The sequence below is a fragment of the Elaeis guineensis genome, chromosome 11 (assembly GCF_000442705.2).
Source record: "Elaeis guineensis isolate ETL-2024a chromosome 11, EG11, whole genome shotgun sequence".
NCBI lineage: Eukaryota > Viridiplantae > Streptophyta > Magnoliopsida > Arecales > Arecaceae > Elaeis > Elaeis guineensis.
This window is the reverse complement of record NC_026003.2, coordinates 120,209,480-120,232,146: the sequence shown is the minus strand read 5'-3', so window position 1 is coordinate 120,232,146 and position 22,667 is coordinate 120,209,480. Positions and strand designations below refer to the sequence as shown.

Sequence of the window (22,667 nt, the reverse complement as noted above, 5' to 3'; positions counted from 1 at the left end):
CTCCCTTGGTCCATACTATATGTTCATTTGGCCTGCACATTCCTTATGGTATCATCTTTTAGATCACCATTGATCTCGATATCGTGTAAATAATAATATCACTAGGATCTTTTTTTATATTTTTTTATGTTGAAAAATATGCTGCATCATCCATAGCTAGCTCAAGTATGAACTTCAAGGCCTAACTTGAATGGAATCATTGAACAATCTAAAACCAAAGCCTATCTACTAAAACTATAACAATATGATGATGCCATCTTATTGTTAAATTGAGGGGCACTTAATAATTTTAGCCATTTGATCGCTTTCAATATACTTACAACAATCTAGGATCTCACCTATAAAAACTAGCTATAAGGTATTGTTTAGGTTTCTTTATTTTGTATAAGTATCCAAGATTCATATCATGATCAACTTTGGTAAATCCAAATAGATTTATACTATAGCATCCCTTAGTCCACATGGCTATAGGTTAGATTTGTTGTGATATTATTTGTAACAATAAAGATCTTTACCCAAAAGGCTAAATGGAAAGTATTATCTAGGTTTCTTGGTTCTATATAAACATCCAAAATTTATCTAATGAAAAACTGATATAAGACTAAATATGTGACTGTATGAGTGTTTATTTTTTTTAGCCAAGCTTGACTAGATGGAGTGTGTTCGAACTTGAAGTTAACTTAAAGCTAGAAAAAAATAGCATTGAGAATTATTTACTTTTTATTAGGACTGCTTCGTGCTGCTCATTATGTGTACACAACTAATAATTTGGCAAATCCATAATGAACCAAAATTGAGATTTGCTTGTTAATATTCAGTTTGGCTGCAACGAAATCTAGCTCAGATATGGAGTAGGTAAAGCTAATAGCTACTTCTTCTACCATTGGCATCATTTTTTTTCAAAGGATGATTGTGGGATGCCCACCATGCAAACGAAAAACTAGAAAGTGTTCAAAGGGAAGCTGCAACATCAATACTTTGCTAGACTTGTATACATGATATGTTCCACATACATTCGTGTTCATAATAAACAAAAGGGAAAGTTTGGGACCAAATTTAAGTTGTAGGTTGGGTTCATAATCTGGATTGGACTGGCAAAATTCACCAGTTGGTCTCGCTTGGGTCCAACTCCAACCCTGCTCAAGTGGTACCCCCAATTCATGCACCCACCTCGACCCGTAGCATGACCAGGTTCGGGTTATCCAGTTCACTGAGGCGGTGGATACAGCTGGTCAAGCGGTAAACCGATGGTCCCGTAAAGATAACCTTACGCACTTTTCTCCCGACTCCCGCCCACACACATCTTAAATCTTTAAAAACGAGGAGCCAAAAGGATACTCAGAAGTCAGAACCCAAGAAAATCCCCATCGCAGAGAGAGAGAGAGAGAGAGAGAGCCATGGAGTTGCCCCCCGCCTCGTCTCCTCGCCCCCCCACCACCGTCCGGCGAAACCCTCCCCGGCGGGCAAAACAAACCCCTCTCGCCACCGCTCCGGGTCCCTCCTCCTTATCATCTGCCGCCGGCGGTATCACCCCCTTCCCTCTTGACGATATCCTACAGCCCGATCCGCCCCAAATGCCTCCTCCAGTCTCCAAATCCCCCGAAGCCAAATCTGCCGACTCCTCCGAGAACCTCAAGGTATTCCTTCGGATCCGGCCACTCGAGATCGGGCCCAGGCCCAGCCGGAAACCCTGCGGCAGCAAAGCCAAGCCTCGAGGGAAATGCGCGTCGCCCAAGGGCGGGAAGAGCAAGAAGAAGAGTTCTTGCTTGGCGGTAAACGATTCGCACTCGGTCACGCTATCGGCCCAGCCCTCGCTGCTAGACTCGAAGCGCACCAAAAGCGAGGTGTACGATGGCTTCTCCTTTGTCTTTCCACAGGATTCTCTTCAGGTATGCTTCTTGGCTCTACCATCTTATGATCTGATCTTGATTCATGTACGTGGAATTTGTTGTTGATGAATTCTTCTCAAGAGCATATACAAATAACTTTTTGTCCACATGACGGTCAAAATTGGCTATGAGGAAGTCTGCGAACCACCATTCCCTATGTGCTGTTATCAATAACTGAAATCAATTAAAGCAACAACACCACATCCAATCACTCAATATCCGTACTTCTCCTTACCTGCGTACAATCTTCATCTCTTTCGCATCAAGAACGTGTAGAAAAGATCAATTTGGACCAATTATGATCAACATTTGATTTGATTTGGTTATACTCCAACTTGGTTTTGATTTATACCCATTTATGTATTATTTTTCATGTGGGAGTCAAAGCATGCTATGGATAAAAATGACGGTATAGCGATGATATTCAGAAATTGTTTTAGATGTAGCCTTGATAACTCCTTAAATGTTTGTTTTGGATATAGTCTTGGTTTGAACATTTCAGTTATTTCTGTATCATTATTGCAAATTTTATTTCTAACTCATAATTTCTGTTACTTCTATGTATATGTTTGGCACATGTTATTGGACTTGTATTTGCAGCAAGAAGTTTATGAGAAGGTGATGAATCCTTTGGTGTTGGATTTAATGGAAGGAAAAAATGCTCTTTTGGTTGCAATGGGGCCAACTGGTTCTGGAAAGACTCACACGATGTTTGGGTGTCCAAGAGATCCGGGTATGTTGCCCCTTGCATTACGACAGATTTTTAGTCATGCAACTGGAAATGGGGATCCTCATTCTTCAAGGTACCTTTTTGGCACACCTCATTGCAAACATTTGCTCCTAATGGTTGCTTTATTTCTCAATTTTCTTCTAAATTCACTATTTTAATAAACTTCTATTGTCAGCTGATCTAGATCAGAAGTAGGCATTACCTTTTCTTCTTTTGGCTCTTACAATTCTTAGGGAAGCCACAAATAGAAAAAGTTGATGGCTAGTCAATCACCCCCAAAAATAGAGAATGAAATGCTGATTAACAATTTAACCATCTTCATTGTCTTTCCTAAATTCATTGAACTTCTTTATCTAATGAATAAATGTGGTACATGGTAGTCCTCGCTCACTCTTCTAAACCTCTTGCTCTCTAATCCCTCATAACAAGTTCTAATTGGATGACTTGAAGGTTTCTCTTGTTACATGCCAATAGGTGACGATGTGAATAAGTGAAAGGATGCATGATTGCCTATAGGCCATGTTTTCATGGAAATACAGCAGCATTTGTAATGACTTGGCCCATGATCCTCTTATGAGTGCTTTATTTGGAATCCTAAACAATATTTAAGATAATATATCAAGGGTTAATAATATGTCATTTATCCTACAGATATCATATTGTATTCAATATTCATCGGTGAGTATTTAATAGAGTAGCAAATGCCATGATATATGTGGTTTCGCATCTGGCTTGTGGGCTAAATCCAATGCTCTCATCTATTACTTGCTGCTGTAGTTTCTTAGTATGAGAATTTGTTTCCAGGTTGATTTTGAGTTAGCGCCCTCTACATCTTGAAATATTCTTTATATTATCTCGATGAAGTGAGTAAACCATTGATTAAGGCAGGTGTGACTGGTACATATGTTACATATGTTCTGAATCTTCCCCTTGTAATTTCCTTGGAATGAAGGATTCTTCCTTCCCCTCTCACCTTCGGTGCCTTTTCCTTGGCCCCTCACTTGTCATTTCACACGAACACCTACATCTCTAGATGTAATTCATTAATTCCTGTGTATTGTGAACAGATGGAGAGTTAGGACATTAGTGGATGTTAATCTTGAGGAGGATTAGCTTTCTGTATATTTTATTCATAGGACAAGGATCTGACTGTTTTTGTCTGATGTTGAGATAAATGTCCTCACAGTGGTGCTTATATCTAATTAGGCTATAGCTTATTCTGACAAAGACAGGAGGCAAATACATCTGCAACTTATATGATCTTGGGGTTAAAGCTTTTAGGTCTTGTTGCGGCCGATCCCCTCGTCGTCCGATCGTCGGAGATGCGCACCTACAAGAAAAGTCCTCACTGATCGGAGATGCCTCCGGCGGGGACCCTCTGATGGCCAAATTAGAGAGGAGACCAGGCAACAGTGGAAAAAACCCAGGGGCTCAGCGAGAGAGAGCTAGCTTGAGGGCTTAAGAGCTTTTCGAGAGTTTTTCGAGAGCTTACCAAAACTGTTGCCTTACCCCATTTTATAGTAGAATGCGGTATGGTCCCGCCATTAATGGTGCAGACAACTGGGGAGTTGTCAAATCGTCGGGGGTTGTCAAATCGGCGTGGGTTGTCAGGTCATCAGAATTAACCCATGTCCTTGGCAGGACAATGCCCTATGGCGGTCGTACAGCGTGTCCTTAGCAGGATAACAGCCCATAGCGGTTGTACGGCGTTTGGACGGGCTGGCCGATTATATATCGGTATTCGGTTGCCGGGACATCGGGTGACGACTCGAAAATACCGTTGGCTTATCTGGTGCCTTGTGGAAGTCGGACGTCGGCCGTCACCCCTGACAGTGAGTCGGTGATATGGGTTCGGTCGTTCGGCCGGTTGGAAACAGTATTGGTCTGTTCGGCTGGCATACCTTCGGCCAGATATCGTCGGCAGTTATTGTCGGAGTCGTCGGTCCGCTCGGAGGGTAGAGTCGGGCGTCGATCGGACCGTTCCGAGGATAAGTCGGCATATAAGGGTCGGTCGGTATATCCCAACAGGTCTTGTCATGATTGGAAAGCACCTTGATGCTTGGTCTCCTATCTAATGCTGATGCTTTTGGGTGTATGTTTGCAAGGGTGCAATTGGGGATCTTCTGAGTAAATTAAAAAAGTATTCCTTTGAAGATCAGATCATTTATAAGGAGAAGGATTGGAATAAGATTGTTCTTCTAAAAGCTGATGTTGGCTTTTCGTAATTTAGAGCTTGTGAATTGAAAGTCTGCAAAAGTGGAAAGGGTACATCAGTATTATGAAGATCTTATTTCATTTTGTAATCAGACATAGTAAACCTTAGCCTGAAAAATTAGGCAATTGGAATTTAAAAAAAATTGTGTCTTATGTATGTTTTACGAAAACTAAAGTGGAAGGTTATGGTTGTTTATTAGTCTGATGGATGCTACAAGGCAAGGTGCATGTTCTTGGAATAATTAGGCTGTTGGCTTTGTACAGGTAAGTAGTTCCTCTAGAGCATGTATCTGTTGAAAATAGATGCTACCTCTGATAGTTATTTATGCTGAAATTTGACTGATGGAAGCACAGGAGGCTTGGAACATCACTAACATTTAATGGTTCACAAGGAGAAGATGAATCACTGTGCCTGATTCAACTCAGTGGGGTCAAAAACCATTGCAATTTGATTTGGGACTTAAAAAATGAACCTCCTTTTTTCTTTTTTTGTTTTTGTGAACCTGATGAATTTACAACTCAACTGTATCGAGTGTAATTACACCAGGCAGAGTCAGAGTACAATCTATCCTTGATCTTAACAGGCAATCATCCAGAGATGTCCACAAACAGTCACCACTGTGGTGAGCAGCACGTGAAACGACCCAACCAGCCAGCACATTGACTTGATTATACACATATTTGTGGAAATGAACCTTTTATTGGAGGCTGTAATTGACTTAATTCTGCTATGATCTTCACTAAATTGACATTACTTTATACGTTTAGTATGTAAGTGGGCTGGATCTTGGCAGAGCATACACCAATCTTGAAAAGGCTCAACTAGATGACTTGGTCCAAAGCCATAATAGATCGATTCTGGTTATATGGCCCAGTGACATCTCTAACCTGGTTGCAGTCATTCCCTTTCAGTCTAATGTGTTAAATTCTATAAATGGGGAGATCTTTTCCCTTGGTGTATCTTGTTGTTTATTACATTGACTTGGGTGCAAGTGTTGAGTGCAGATGTGTCGAAGTATCATATCTGTCAAAATCCAAGAATTTTTTTCTTATATACCTGTATTCAAGTGTCATACTGATATTTGTGTCTAAGTGCCAAATGCAGGTATTTTAGGCTAAAATAAAGGGAATAGGTAACATAAATTTTATTTTGACATTTAATTGGATCTTATGGTGGTATTTAGCTCTAGCTTTTCAACCAGAGAAGATTTGATTGGATGGTTAGAATCTGATGACTAGATAACTTCACAAACTGTAGATACAATAAAGTTGGATCTTTGATATACCAAGCTTAAAGTTGGGTATTGAATCTACATGGCTCCACTACTTTAATCAGCTTTGGGAGGGAAATTATTGTTTGCTATGTTAAGGCTTGATATACATTGTTGTCTCCTTCTCTAAGAGCTTAAGCTTTAGGGTCTAGTGGTTAATTGGCATGGTATCAGAGCCATTTATGCCTTAACGTACGTGGTCCAGGCCACATGTAGGGGGGTGTTAAGGCTTGATGTACATCATTGCCCCCTTCCTCGGCAGCTTAAGCTTTTAGGGGTCTAGTGGTTAGTTAGCATGTTATCTATTGAAGGATATATCAGTGTTGAAGGATCCATCATTATGGAAAATTTGTAGTGCACATACTAAGAAAAAACTTAGCTCTCTCTCTCTCTCTCTCACACACACACACAAAGAGAAGAATCGGACAGAAGCTAGTCCAAATTAGCCGTCCATTTAAATGCCACATTTTTGAAGGTTTCTCGATTGAAATAAAATAAAGCAGACATATAAAGAGAAGGAGAGAGTTGCTCTGTAATTCTTCTTGTTGGATTGAGCTTCAAGCTTCAATCCTGCTGCTGCGAAATTAATAATGAAACATCAAAATTAAAAATTCAAACTGTCAAACATAATTAATGTAAAGTGCATGGTTTTATGTTATTGTATGTGTGTACCTAATTTTGAGAAGATGTTTATATGTATCGAACAAAGTAGATTTTGATCAATGGTGTGGATCTTCAATATTGAAGGTCAGCCATCATATTTGTATTGGTTGGATTAAGGCTTGAATCGTATGAGATCACCACTAGTTTTAGTCTCGATCACATATAGGTATACATTGAAACACATACGTATGTATATGGTTGGGATAATAATGCTCAAATGGAAAATCATAAATGTATCTCTAAATTGGGAGAGATGGTTGGCCAATTGTTTTGAAATATTTTGCTTGGCATTCAGCATACATGATCTTTTTTTTTTATCTCATTTTCAACTATTAAAATTTGTAGTTGGTGCTTTTACAGATCATATTACTTATCAATGTTTGAAATATATTCTGAACGAGGGAAAGGAGAGAGAATCCTTGATTTATCTCCAAATGGAATTGATTTGTCTCTCCAACAATCAACCATGAAGGGTCTTCAAGAGGTAGCTGCTGGTTATCATCGTATCAAATTCTTTCTGAAGTTTACCTCATCAAATGCCAATGAGATAAAGCTATATTTCTGTTCTGTCTTTGCAGGTTATGGTTTCTAGTCTTGCAGAAGCAGAGAGTCTAGTGGCATGTGGAATGTTGAAACGAGCTACCGCTACAACAAATTCAAACTATCAATCAAGGCATGTGGCTATTAAATTATTCTAACCAAATAATATATCTTTAACAATTTAGAGTGGAAATTATGGAGAAATCGGCATCATTTTCTGTTTCCATTTTTTTCCCCATTATTATGTCTCGAGATTTTGACACATTTCTTGGGATCAGATTGTGGACACAGGACACAGCATTGGCTGCTTTTGAAAAACGAATCACATTGTGATGTTGCACCATCCAATTTATTTTGCTTTCTTGAATAAGAAATGACCTACCTTACCTATTATCTTTCACTCTTTCTGAGCATTTTCTGTCAAACCAGTCCTTTTAAGTTTTTTTATAATAGAAAGGGCTATCCGTAGCAAATGTTCCATTCACTAACATGTAGTAGAACGTGCTTGCTTTTAAACAAGCAAAAGTTAAAAAAAGCTGTTTTTGGACAAAGCTGGAGACGTTAGATTCTAACTTATGATTATTTGAAACAGCTAGTTGATATGTTGGAAATGTTGATGTTTTTTAACTTTTTGGGAGCACAGTCAATGGGAGTACAAGTGAATCAGGAGAACCAAAGTTCCACCCGACCATCATGAACCCAATTCAAACTGCTAGGCTTTGTTTATTGGCTAATTTTAGATTCCAAGATGCAGATCCAATTCAAAAACCCTCAACGAAGTTGGACCAAAGTCTGCCCCTTTGAAATGAGATACAATGGACTTTGCTCTGAATTACCAGTCGGGCCCATTAAATAAATTTTGACCCAAACTAAGCTGTGCTCACCTTGATTTGAATTCAGTATGCTTGTTGACTCAGGATTTGAATTCTACCTATTCTATTAAGGTCAGGGAACCAAAACTTGGGCATATTAACTCCTCTCTCTCTCTCTCATATATATATATATATGTGTGTGTGTGTGTTTACATGTTTTTTTTCCCTCATTGACCAAAAAGAACTTTTCCGTTATGAGTTTACTGAACCAAACATGTGAAGAAGTGCTTCTCTTTAAAGCATTCTTATGAAAATGCCCCTTGGAAGGCTTTTTCTGAAAAGTAGAAGCAAAAACAAGCATGCCTTTTGTCTTGCTTGCTTATGCAGAAGTCGAATGTAATGCTAACTTCTCTAAGCTATTCATTATTGTTTTTCAGGTTTTCTTGTTCTTGCCGTTGATCTCAAATTTTCTTATTCATTTACGAACTGATAACTGCAGAGTTTGTTGGTGACTGTTGAAATTCTCAGATTTTGTTTACAATTTCTTCTTGCAGCCGATCTCAGTGCATCATAAATATTCGTGCTGCTCATAAAAATGTGGATGATGAACATCGTTTTCCCCCAAATAATGCTGTTCTTACTATAGCAGACCTTGCTGGAGCAGAAAGAGAAAGAAAAACAGGGAACCAGGTTACCTTTTTCCTCTCATTATGTAGTATTTATTCTTTAACAACCTATAACCATTGGTTACCATTTGAGTTAATTAGATTTGTTCGAAACCCAACTAGTCAAGATGCTATACAGAAGAAAGATCCATATATTAAGTTCAAATGCGACACAGAAAAATTTGAAAGATTTGACTATTGTGGTTTTTGTCTATTCTTCCATCCGTGTATTCTTGTTTGCAAGTTGTTTCTCTTGTATGGATGCATGAACTATGAGTGAAAATGGACTGGACTCATGTGAAGTAGATGGGGAGCAATGATCCTAGAGAATGATTATAAGAGGGAGTATTACATGAAACCTTTGTGTTACTCTTGATACAAAGGATACAGATAGTTGGGGTCATAACATATCTTGCATGATTAAAATACGTTGTCCAATTGAGATTGTTTCACAGCTGTGCACCCATGAATGTATGGCACGGCCTCCAGTCCTTGCACCCATGCTATTGCTTGGACCCTCTTTGCCAACCTAATGGAATATTCTACTGTTTCTTCTACACCCTGGAAGCTTGAAAAAGTAAGAGAGGAAATTGAGAGGCATGTGATGAGAGAAAGATTGCATGTGCAAGAGAGGGATATTGTGCATATTATAGTGGTCAGCCCTCCTTGCATTTTATAGGAGGGGGCATCCAGTAGAGGTCACTCCCACCTCCTCTTCTTTCTGTTGATGGAAGTGAGACAGAGAGGGCAGTAAATATGGGTGCTTCAGTTGGGCCAGTCCCCTTTTTCTTTCTCTCAAGAGACAAAAGAGGGGGGCTCACCAGTAGTGGCCTTTTATAGGAGGAGGAATCCAATGGAAGGCACCCTGACGCCCTCCTTTTTCTCCCATTGAACAGAAAGAGGGTGATAAACGTGGGGACTATAGTTGTGCCAGCTCCCTCATCTGTTTCTCTTAGACTAGGAGAGAATATGGGGGGCTCACCGCTAGTGGAGCTGATTGGCCTGGGGCCTCTTTCTCTCCTAAAACTTGAGGAGTGGGCTGGCTTCTCTTAATGGGCTTTTCTCTTTCTTATTAAATACCTATAAGCGCTAGCTCTTAAACATGCTTCACAACCCAGGCTTATATTGAATAATTGGTGCGGGCAGGCTGAGGTTGCATGCCACTTTTCATTTGATCTTGGGCCAGAACGTGACTCTACACCACAAAATGAGGAGAATCACATCAATATGCCAAAGAGTAGATAGCAGTGAAGAGAAACATTCACCTATAATCTGGTTAGCAAGTGAAGAATTTGTTTCTCGTATCACTTTCGTTAGGTCTGACATGGAGTACTCTCCAACTAAATTTTGGATCATGACAATTGGAGGTTGAATGTAGAATATGCTTTTCAACTAATGTAGAGACAATATGCTTTATCAAAATAAACCTTCTTGTCTAGTTTGTTGCTAAATACCAATGGTTGATGGACATTGTTTATGTGTCTACAACCTTAAGTTTTTTAAGTTGATCATTAGGACATTAACATACTAACAGGCACGTAAAAAATGCTGGATTTTTGCTTGTACACATGATTATGTGGTCGTAGTAATGATTGTGTAGCTTGCAGAATATGATTATCCACATGTGTTATCAATTTCTCTTTTTTCCATTTGCAGGGCGCCCGACTGTCAGAGAGCAACTTCATCAACAACACATCCATGGTTTTTGGTCTGTGTTTAAGAGTAAGTAGCTGCTAAATGCTAAGTGGTATGTTCCTATTATTCTGAACAATGCACAACTAGTACTTTGCATGTTTCCCCAGTATGTGATAGAGAGTTGTATATTCTTTTTTTTTTTTTTTTTTTTTTCTGCTCATGCTTTTCTTCTTGCAGTCCTTGCTAGAACACCAAAAAAATCGAAAGAAGCCATTGCACAAGCATTTCAAGAACTCTTTGGTATATTTTCATTTCTCGATTTCTCGTATTTGTAGGGCCCTAATCTGCTTATTCTATAATAACAAGTAAAGCACTGGTAGTTATTTATGCTTTTACTGTTAAGTTTTTTTTTTTTTTTAAAGTTATTGTGTTGCATTAAATAATCTGTCATTTATATATCGTGATACTTGTTAAGATTACTTAACTTCTCTTTCAGAATATTCTTCATCTACTGAAGTGGTAATGCTCATTTGTATTTGGTAGTTGACTAGGTATTTGAAAGATTATTTGGAAGGCAAGAAGCGCATGACTCTGGTATGATATCATTACTTAAAAAAAAAAAAATCCCATTTTAGAACTAGTTGCAACAATGTAAACTTTGTACGTATCCTTGTTAACTTATTTCATGATATTTTCTTAATTTCCTTTGTTTCCAAGGACATTATTTGCTTCATTTCTAAGACTTTTAAATTAATACATTTTTTTGAGACACATCTGGAAATTGACCATATGCTTTTCTTGAATACCTTTTTTTTTTTGCATTAATATTTCATGCTAGCATGTTCCACATTTGTATCAAGCCTTTAAGAAGTGATATTTTGAATGAAAAACTATTTAAGTTATCTTTTAGGAGTTTTTCTGGTGTTCTTGCCCGTCCCTACCATTTAATGGAGCCCAATTAAAGAAATCCTACGAAGTGATGGGTATTAGATGTCAATTATGGCATCTTACTATCCATGTCATTGGACCTTGTTTGGCCATGCTCTTTGTAGTGATATAGGAATAATAATTTTGAGAGCGACTAGAATGTTTTGCAACTTCCATTTTTAGAAACTCTCTTGAACAAGGCTGTTCAATGTGTTCGCTACGTTTATGAAACACTGTGCATAAGCATTTTGTACAACAGCTCGGTAGTCATGCTATGGCTAAAACATCGGTTCACGTTTTATGGATCATTTTAATGTATATAAATCTATATACCTACATAGATTTGCAGGTTATGCTAGCCCTTGTCTTGAAGTCAACCTCAGGGATGATAAATTCATAGTGTCTTGACATATTGAGGGATTTTCTCAAGTGCCTTTAGATGTGGTCTCCTTAGAGAATAAGTTAACAGTCCAATATTATGGGACCATTATGGTTCGGTAATAGTTATATTGACCAATAAACAGTTGGAAGTTGATGCTTTAGGGGATCTCTCCATTTTAGTGTACCATGTGGCAATTGGAATATATAAAAGATTCAATTGATTTTTTTCTTTCTTTTCTTGCTTGTTAAAGACCAATTACATGCTTTGCCACTGAGGTGGCATCCCAGCAGAAGGGGCTTTTATTTCCAACGAAGTGATCCGGGTTCGAGTCTCGATGGATATCGGGCTGCGATTAAATGTCAAGGCACGAATGACTGCGAATGGAGCATATCCTAGTGGCCCAAACATGGCGTCTGAAAACGGCATTTGATCTGTTGGCCCTCGATGGTACTGGAGTGACGTACTCATCCGTTGGGTTCGTCCATATTGTGGGGAGGAGGCCGCCTATTCACCCAAACTCGATCCCGAATCGAATATTCTTCAGTGGAGGTTGGGGCCCTATGGTCATGCCCAGGAGAGGTAGATGCGTCAGGTCGTCCCCCTCCAACTCCTGTTTTTATTATAAAAAAAAAGACCAACTACATGCTTTATTTAAGGATGAAGATAAGCATTTCAAGCAAGCAACACCAAGGCCTAGCAATACTTTAAGGATTTTAAGGCTTGTTGTCAAAGACTTTATTAATGTATATTTACAGATTTTGAATCTCCTTATGATTGTCTCCATATAACCACCATATATCCACACAAAAGTTATGGAGTGTCATTGTGCAGTTGCTGTGGGAGACTAGATATTAAGGGGGCATTTGGTATCAAATGATCCACCCAAGATCAAGGGTGATGTGGGTGGAGATGGTAAGATCTGTAATATCCGACCTTAAATTCTCCCAACACGAATCTTAGATCCTGAAAAAGAAAAAAAAGAAACAAAACAAAAAAAAAAGAAAAACATTGAAGACTCCCATTGGGAGTCTTCTTCCATGCGAACCCATTGGAAAGGAAGTCGAATCCGGAAAGGATTTGACCTCCCCTCCGCTCTATAAGTTTTCCCTCCCCCTCCAAAGGATCCCACGACAAGCAACGGCCCTCCTCTCTTCTTCCACCCTCTTTCTTTTTCATTTTGCTGACTTTTTTAGACTTGTGCCCACTAGAGATTGGAGCCGGAGAGACCGTCGGAGCTCGAGGTAAGCCCCTCCCTTCTTCCTCTCCCTCTACCCTTTCTCCCCATGGCCCCAGGCCTTACCATCGACCATCGGATTTGTCAGAAATCCGCCTTTAAAGAATACCCTATTTTTGGCCCATCCTTTCTTCCTTTTTCAGACCACCAACACCGTCGCTCGTGGTGCTGCACCCTTGGATCATGACCCTCGGCCTCCCCACAACCCTCTATGGCGATATCATGGTCGTCGGTGAACGGCCATCGAAGAAAATCCAAGAAAGGGATCGGATCCCTATTTTTCATATTTTTTCATGATTCTTCCTGATCGGTTGATCACCACCGCCGGCCTTCCATTGTTGCCCGTCGTCGGCCATTCACCGATGTCGGCCACTTGTTGTCGCCATAGTTGTCAAATCGGGATTCGACTCGTGAATCGTCTATCTCTTGACTAGAATTGCGACTCAAATCGTAAGATTCAGTAACAAATTCAACTTTTTTATAAAACGATAGAAATTAGCATTAAAACAAAATTTACATTATAAAGATGATAAAAAATATAATAATACCCTATTTTGTGTAATGAATTTGATAATCACATCGTCTAAATGGAAAGACGCTTGTGGATCCACAATCTTAGTTTTGCTTCTAGGTGGCATGATTCAATAAAAACAAGTACTGTTACAAAAAAAACTTGAAATTAAAAAAAAAAACTATTACATAAAAAAAATAAATAAACGGAGCAACTTTCATGTACATACCAGTTAAATGACTATGGAATTGTGGCTGTATGCAGGCCTTCATGGTACATGCTTTTGCTTCAGAGAGAAAAATGAAACTGGGACCACAGAAAGAAGATGGAAGTAGGACCACAGCCCACCCCTCTCAGAGAGAGAACAGGGGACCAGCCTGCCCAAAGAGGTCAAAACAAAGGAGGGTCCTGTCGTCTCTCTCACGGTCATAGACTTTTCCCCTTTGACCTTTTTTTATTCGTAAAACTCCACCCATCTCTCTCAGTTGAGAGAGAGAAGACGAAACAGGGCTTCGAACGGAAAAAAAGAGAGAGCGAGAGAGTGACGGCGAAGCTCAAAGAAAGGCTTCCTGGGGCTTTGAGGCATCCTCTTGGGAAAGACGAATGGGGAAGAGAGAGAGAGAACATCAGGCCTCTTCCTCTTGCCGTTGAAGCTCGTAGAAGCAATCAATCGCATCAGTAGAGAGAAATTGAAGAAGAAGAGAGAAGGGGAAATAGAAGTTGAAAGGTTTCACATACCTTCAATTTTCTTCTGCAAATTGATTTTCAAAGCTATTTTGAGAAATTTTGGACTCTTCGACTTCCCAAATCAACGAACGGCATTATTCTAGAAGTCTGGAAACCTACCTTTTCCGAATCGATGGAATTGGGCGATCCGACGAAGCGGACAATTCAGCACACGAGTCGACGATTCAAGTACGATTCATACTCTTTTTCGATTCTCCATTGCGGTTCGACTCGGTGAAGGTTTGACTCAACTCGACTGGTACGATTCTAACAACAGAGGTTGTCGCTTCCATCGTCGGTCTTTCGGCCACTAGCCATCATGAACCACATCCCCTGTTCGGCCAAGCAAAGGAAGAAGAAAAGAAAAGAAAAAGAAAGAAGAAAGAAAAAAAAGAAGAAAAAAGATAGAAGGGATTTCTCTCTCTCATGTCTCTCTCTCTACCTTCTCTTTTTCTCTCTTTATCTAATCTTTGGAGCCCAGTATGAACCTAAGACGATCTTTTCAAAGAGACCCAAACTCGCTTTGATATCCATACAGTTTGTTGATCCGAATCCAGCCCTTACTATATATTTATAGATATGATCATCGTTAATCCCTCTTGAGTACCATGACATGACCCCTAATAATCTTGATCATAGATTTTTCTTTGAGGGATACAAAATTCTTTCTCTACTTTCTCTTCATTAACTTTCTCTCTCTAAGATCTAAATTTTAGTATCGGGCCATGTCTTCCTCTTCTAGGGACCCATGTTGACTCCGACAAGATGACCTAAAACTACTTTGATATTTGTCAACCCCATCCTCACTATATGTTTAGGTCTTTGAAACTCACTATTGATGAACCCTATTGATTGATCTTGGTCTTGATCCAATCCATGCTTCATGATTTCTTGATCGAATCACTTAGATTTGATCCTCGGCTTAGATTTGATCCTTGATTAGGAGGCCCTGAATTGTCTTGATGCTTGGATAACCTGTTGGATCGACCATCCGATCAATGATCCTCTTTTCTTATGATTTAATTCTACTAAATTCATCGAATAAAAAATTAATTATATTTTTAATATTTTAATAAGATTAGCTGATTCTTCTAATGAAGTCTAAAGATTTAGGGTGAACGAGGTAAGTGGATCTTACGTTTATTTATTTCTAAATTATCATGTTTTCCATGCAAATGAACTGATGTTGATGAAATCATATTTTTATAAAAAAAAGATCGGCATACGTGTGATATGAAAAAGCATGTTTTATGATAAATGATTCCATGAATATATTTTATGAAAATAGCATGATTATGAAGCATGAATTTTATGATTTTTATATTTACAAATTTATATGTTTTAAGAAAAAAATATAAAGATTTCAAAGACTCTCAGATAGCTGTGAATGAATCTTTATGAGAAGGTTGACACTCGGAGCTAGCATCCACAAGAAACATAGCCCCACCAATGGATACAAAGTTGGTACATAAAACAAGAATTTTATCGATTAAGAAACATGACCCTATCATGGGTATAATAGTGACCTTAGCATGAATATCTGTGAGCAATATTTTGAAAACATGATACGAATACCTGACAAGAATGATTTATGAATCATGTTTATAAAATGTTCATGAATTTATACATGCATGATTATCTTTATGACTTATTTTATTATATGCACTATTAAATGCTTAATTTTTATAATATCTGTTATCTTTTAAATATTGCATTATCATAAAAAAAATTTATGCTTGATTCGATAAGAAAGTGTAGGTTCTATTTACTGAGCTAGTGTAGCTTATATTTTTTTATTTTTCTTTTCTTTTCTTTTACAGAGGAATAATGTTAGAACCGATGAAGGATTTAGTATTGGGGATATATGTAGCAAGCTTGAAAATTTTTAGCTAAAATTTAGTTTATTTGATGATCATGGACTTTTAGTTATCTATTTACGGCTTTTTGAGATATGGGCTGGTATTTGATTTTGAATTTAGATGCTCTGAGTCAATTTTGGTTTATGTACCTGAGGAATGATGGAATAGAATATCTGATTATATTTTATTTTGATGGATTTGAACTGATTATGATTGTTAGGCTTCATGTTATCGTGGACTATACCCCTCGGTGGACATGGGCAACAGACGGGCCGCCCGTTATTTGGCCTGACACGAAATGGATCATGCCAGGCATGGCTCATTTGCTATAGTAACGGGCCGTGCCAGGCACGGCCCATTAAAAGGGGCTGTGCTGGGCTGAGGGATTGCGGCCTGTGGCCCAGGCCCGGTATGGCCCATAAGGGCCTGGGCTAGCATGGCCTGGGCTATGGGCTAGGTACGGCCCAGCATGATCCAGGCCCGATCCAAGCCTGGTACGGCTCGCATGCTGGCCCGATGCTTTTTTTTTGAATTTAAAAAATATATTTTTTTTATAAATAAAAAAAAGATTAAGGAGTAAAATTAAATATAGATGTGGGATTTTTTTTGTAAAAATAAAAGACCACTTTGTAATGGTGGGGGGTTTGGCGTGGACTCTTGCTGGTTTATTAATAACAATCAAAATGGTACAAGGAAGAGAGGGGGGCTAGGCTTGACCTCCAAATACAATGAAGAAGAGAGAAAAAATTGAGATGACTCACCTCAATAATTAAAAGATAAAAACTAAAAAGTTACAAATATCTAGCATTAATAAATAAAAATCTTACTGATCGTCAATTCGTCATGCATCGTCGGTAGTGTTTGTATCGTCGTTGTCATCATCAGATGTTGTATTATGTCCATCTTTATCTTGAAGTCTCGCCTCGGTATCCAATCAAGTTTTGAAGCAGAGCAGCATCTCAATTGTTTCGCCAGTCATCCTACTTTATTCATCTAGAACACGTTGACCTGCATTAAAAGTAGAAATCGATGCTACTAGGGACATCGGCGTAGCTAAGATATCACGTGTAGTGACAAAGATTACACGATATTGATTTTTAACACTTTTTCATCAGGCTAATGCATCAAGATTTTCTATTTGATTTTCATCATATGCAGATTGAAGATCATTTCGTAAATAAAATTCAAGTTCACCACTTAAAGATGAAGATGTAGATGAACTTGAAGAAGCATGTGTACGTCTGCTATATGCAATGAATGAGAAAATAGATGATGAACGAGAAGTACTAGAAGAAGAGGCGGAGATTTGTGAACGAGAAGCACTAGACTCACAAACCTTTTCATCGTATAAAACATAAATATCATGAAAAAGTTGATTTACCTTAATTTTAGCGGGTTCGAAATTTTGATTCATATTTTCACAATATGCATCAAGTAAAATTAGCATACCACTTAATTTAACACATGGATCAAATATAGCAACTAAGTTATGCATAGGACATATTCTGTCCCAATACTCATTCTATTTAGATTCCATTTCATAAATAATAGATTCTAAAATATCATCATATCTATGTTGTACAAATTTTTGGCTGATAAGATATGTTTGTTGTAAAAATAAAGAAGAGGTTGGATAATAAATATCAGAAAGAATTTCAGTGGCATTATAAAAACTAACTAAAAATTTTTTCAAAATTTTATCTTTGTTCTAATCAGTTTCAATCAATGTAAAACCTAACTACAATCATTAATATATGCACTTAATAAATTTTTATATGGATATGCATCATATATCATGTTATATGTTGAGTTCCAACGAGTAACTACATCAAGTTTAAATTTTTTAAAATGTTTACCATGATCTATACATATTTGCTTAAATTCTTGAAGTCTTATCCTTGAAGCTTGAATAAAAAAAACCATATTTCTAATTTTTATAATAACATCTTGAACCATACCCATGTCAGATTGAATAGAGAGATTTAAAATATGACATGCACATCTAATATGCAACAAATTTTCATTTAGAATGGGATGCAATGAGTCTTTCAATAATTTGACAGCAAAATTATTATTAGATGCATTATCAAAAGTAATAGATATAATTTTAACATTAATACCATATGTACATGCAGTTTGATAAATAGTGTTAGAAATTTGTTGCCTAGAATGTGAAAAATCAAAAGCACGAAAAGCAAGAATACGTTTATTTAATAGCTAATCGTTATCAATATAATGAGCAGTAACAGCAATAAAATAATAATTACTAACAGATGCGTATCTGTCTAAATATCAAAAGTTAATGATACTTTTGAATTTAGGATAGAGAGTTCCAATTAAATTTTGTTTCATTGCTAAAAAATTAGTCACAGCTACTTTTCTAAATGTACGTCTACTAGTTCTTTTGTAAATGGGTTGTAGAGCTAATTGAACATACTCTTCAAAATTAAAAGATTCATATAAACTAAAAGATAATTCATTTTTAACTATCCATTTTATCAGTTTTTTTCTTTGATTTTCATGATTATATGCAAAATTACATACAAGACTACCTCCTTGTATATTAAGGGTGCTTTGAAGACGAGCATTACTCATCATATGGCTTTCTTGATGTCTTTTCAAATAGCCAGTTCTTCCACCAGTAGTACAACTATATAATTTGGCATATTTTTTATATTTTACTTTTAAAACTCCATCTACTATAGCTCTTTCAAAATCATTTCATACAGCACTAGTCCTCTTACGAGAAGAAGAGGCAGAGCCTTGACCTTCGATATTCGTTTCAGAGGGAGCAGGAACAATAGTTTCTTCTCCCTCAGAAATTGAGAGAATACCAAAATGACTCTCATCAAAAGATGTCATATCTAAATATGAGTTATGCAAATAATAAAAATTAACCAAAATACTAAATGAAGAAATTGAGTAGAGGTAGGCCGATGGAGATTTGTGAGCCTCTTGTGCTCCTCAAGACCTCAACAAGGACTTCCAAGCTCTAAGGCTTCAATAGGTGGATTAATCCTCCTCTTGTGTAGCACTTGAACACTTACTAATTGCTAATTGCTAAATATTGAACACTTGCTAAATATTGCTAGAAGAGAAGAAGTAGTAGAGAAGAAAAGGAGAATTGATTTGGTGTGGTGAAAATAGAAGAGGAGGGGATATTTATAGGAGTCCTAAACTTTCATTTTCTTAAAATACCCTTAAAACTAGCTGTTTTATGGTTGTTCGGGGGGATAAAATCAAGGTCTGCGGAACCGATACTGGTGGCCGGATCGACCGACCGACGGTACGGTTCGGCACGCCTTCATTCCGTTCCGAACCGAGGCGAACCGACAAAAGAAAACAAAGCCGAACCGGAGAAGAAAAAGAGAAAGAGAGAGAAATAGAGAGAGAGAGAGGGAGGAAGAAAAAAAAGAGGGAGGGGGGTTCGCTGGAGGGGCCGCCGGAGGCCTCCGGTGGGCCGCCATGGCTGTCAGGCGGCGTAAATGCCTCCCACGGCTCCACGCGTGGAACAAGGACGATCCGCCTCTGTTTTCTATTTTTTTTAAAAAATATTTTTCAAAATGAAGCCGGCATGTCCTCCGGAGGCCCCTCCGACGGACCCTCCTCCCTCTTTTTCTTCCTTTCTCTTTCTCTTCTTCTCTTTTTCTCTTTTTCTTTCCTTTCTTCTTTGGCACTGGTATGTGTCGTTTTGCATGTTGGAACCATCTCGATTCTCCATCAGGATGGTTCGGCATGTCCCGTATCGGACGGTTCGGTCTGGTACGGCATTCTTTGGATAAAATGATAAAAAAATCAAAAAATAGTCGTTACCCAATCCAAAAAAATAAAAAAAGGAATTAGCCTTTACGGGCCGTGTTTGGCCCGTAACGGCCTTAAACGGGCCGTGCCAAACATGGTCCGTAGCGGGCTTAAACGAGTTGTACTAGGTAAGGCCCATTTGTGCTGTTTTTTTCAAAAAAAAAAGAGAGAAAATGGGCTACCCATCCAGCCCACGTCGCCCATTAGGCCTGCGGGCTTGACGGGCCAGGGCCGTGCCTGATATGGCCCACCAGACCCCGGGCCTATGGCCGTGCCAGGCCAGGGTTTGGGATAAATAGGCCATGCCAGGCATGGCCCATTTACTAGATGGGCTATGCCTGGCACGGCCCGTTTGGAGCCAACCCTGGGTCTGGCCATGCCAGGCATAGTCTGGTGCCCATGTCTATCCTATTGAGGCACGGCCCGTTTGGAGCCGGCCCTGGGCTGGGCCATGCCAGACATGGCATAGTGCCCATGTCTATCCCTAGATAGGATGGCCATGTTATCCCGGATTTGGGGCATGACAGAAATGGTATCAGAACATAGGTTATGATTACTTGGGATTGTGGTATAAGTGAATAGGACATGACATAAGTAATATTAGAGCTTAGGTTATGATCAATAAGGATTATGACTTAAGTGGAATTTAAGTATTAGGTTATGATCACTAGGGACATGATAGAAGTAGCAGAAATGATTCAAAATTTGGATTTCGGATCATTAGATATTGTGATAAAAATTATGCTTAAGTGGTATACGATGTGTATATCAGAATTGGATGAATTATGTTTCGGATTTCAATAAGTAAGGCTTGACCTAAGTGTAAGAGGTGTTGAGCTTTGAACATAGGATATTATATTAATAAATTATGCTGTGTTGTATATATTTGTTCAATTATTATTTAGATGATTTTGGAATTCTAAAATCAATATAAATAAAGATCTTGTGATTTTTTGATGTTGATTGTTTGATCATTATAATTTTGGAAAGGAAGCTATTTACGATGTAACCTAAGAAAAGAAAATTTCATCATACGAGAGGAATATTTTTTGAGTGTTGAACCTACAATAGGATCATATATAAAATTTGTAGGTAAATGAATATATATATATTTGGTTTATTGGTAGATTGTATTTTATTGTGAGAGCATGACATGAACATATTAGTGGAATCTTTAATAATTTGTATTACCATCTTTTATATTGGATTACTTGATCTTTCTTATGTTTGTTGAAGATTGTGAGGTGCATTGATTATGTCAAGTCAAAGTTTAGGTTTCGAAGCTGGTCTAAGGTATCTTGCTATTGTCAAATTTTTGGAAGATCTATATGAATTTTAACGAATAAGTGACAAGATTTTATGTCGGTTTATTTATTGATGTTAAGGGTCATGATGAAGGAAGCTCTGTGAGAAATAAGAGAATTGATTTTACTCAATGATATTGACTTGAGGTCTTCTAATTTGTTGGAGATTTGAGTTAATAATTTTATGAAAAAAGGTTGGTTTGGAATCGTCCCATGATTGTCAGATAAATTTAGAATTAACTTACTCCAAAATTAATTCTAGATGTATTGGATTCTAGATGAGTGGTAAAAACTTACGCAATGGTTTCAAATATTGAAAGTGGATCAAGATTTAATTTTGATATGGTATGCTCAAAGAATAGTAAAGATAAAGAAACTTAAAGTTTTGTTCTAGTTCTATCTATAAAAAAAATAAAAGATTGGATTTTTTTTAGGATTTTAATGTAAATGATATTTTTTTCAAGATTCATTCGATAGCCTTGAAGGATTCGATGGGTTTAGATCAGAGTGCATAATAGAAGTGTGGTGGTTGAATTATACTAAAACTAGTTAAGAATACTAATGCAATAAGTGATATGAATGGAGATTTGACTTTTTTAAAAGAGACCCCCATTAACAAATGAAAGGACAAGGTTATTGATTCTTGGGCTCGTTTAGATGTTGCAATACTTTCTTTGGTAATTGGTTCTTTTGTTATAGAAATGGTTAGAAGAATTTTGAGCATCTTAAGTGTAAGGTTAGTGGATTGATATTCCTTGGTTGAGCTCAAATGTAGAATATTTTGGATATAGATATCTTTGTTTTAGCTTTGACATTATTACTTCATTTGTTTGAAAGGGTTCAAGGATTTTCTACGATAAGAGTTTAATTGTTACATCATATAGGAAGTTAAAAAGATAAAGAAGATTGTTGATTATGGTGAGCATCTAACGCTCCAGACTTTTCATGTTTATTAAGAATAGGTAGGGTCGATTATGATTTTCATGTGAAATTAATCAAGAGCAAATAATTTCATGGGTAAGGAATTATAGTATTTTGAGTCGTGATTAAGAGATCAAAGAAATTTGTTATCTTGCAGATCGAAATAATCTAGTTTTGAAATACCATATAATTATTTATGTTGAGGACTCATAGAACAAGCACTTTGAGATGTAGATAATTTGGAAGCTTAAAGACAGTATGAGGGTTATGTATTTTCAATGTTCGAAACCTCTAGTATGCCAAGTTTCGAGAACGAAACTTTTTTTAAGGAGGATAGAATGTGATACTCGGCTCTAAATTCCCCTATCACGAATCGTAGGGCATGAAAAGGAAAAAAAATAAAATCAAAAAAAAAATATTGAAGACTCTCGCTGGGAGTCTTCTTCCACATGAACCCATCGGAAAGGAAGTCGAATTTGAGAAGGATTTGGCCTCCCCTCCGTTGTATAAGTTCCCCCTCTCCCTTCAAAGGATCTCACCACAATCACCGGTCCTCTCTTCTTCCTCCCTCTTTCTTCTCTGC

General features: G+C 37.7%; 1 protein-coding gene across 5 annotated transcripts in view; it reads left to right on the top strand.

Annotated features, from left to right (window-relative positions):
- The first annotated feature begins 1,054 nt into the window (after positions 1-1,054).
- Positions 1,055-22,667, top strand: part of LOC105054299 (kinesin-like protein KIN-6) — a 38,571-nt gene continuing 16,958 nt past the window's right edge. Inside the window, exons 1-8 of one of the 5 annotated variants that reach the window (XR_012135544.1) lie at positions 1,055-1,889; positions 2,490-2,692; positions 7,128-7,251; positions 7,346-7,440; positions 8,674-8,809; positions 10,441-10,506; positions 10,657-10,719; positions 10,963-11,013. Coding sequence is in view for 3 of the 5 variants with exons in the window: in XM_073246217.1 (XP_073102318.1) it covers positions 1,398-1,889; positions 2,490-2,692; positions 7,128-7,251; positions 7,346-7,440; positions 8,674-8,809; positions 10,441-10,506; positions 10,657-10,719; positions 10,963-11,013 (1,230 nt within the window). In the remaining 2 variants the exon portion in view is untranslated. The remainder of the gene's footprint in view (positions 1,890-2,489; positions 2,693-7,127; positions 7,252-7,345; positions 7,441-8,673; positions 8,810-10,440; positions 10,507-10,656; positions 10,720-10,962; positions 11,014-22,667) is intronic. The other 4 variants (XR_003802153.2, XM_073246217.1, XM_019853599.3 and 1 more) reach the window with 4 other exon arrangements.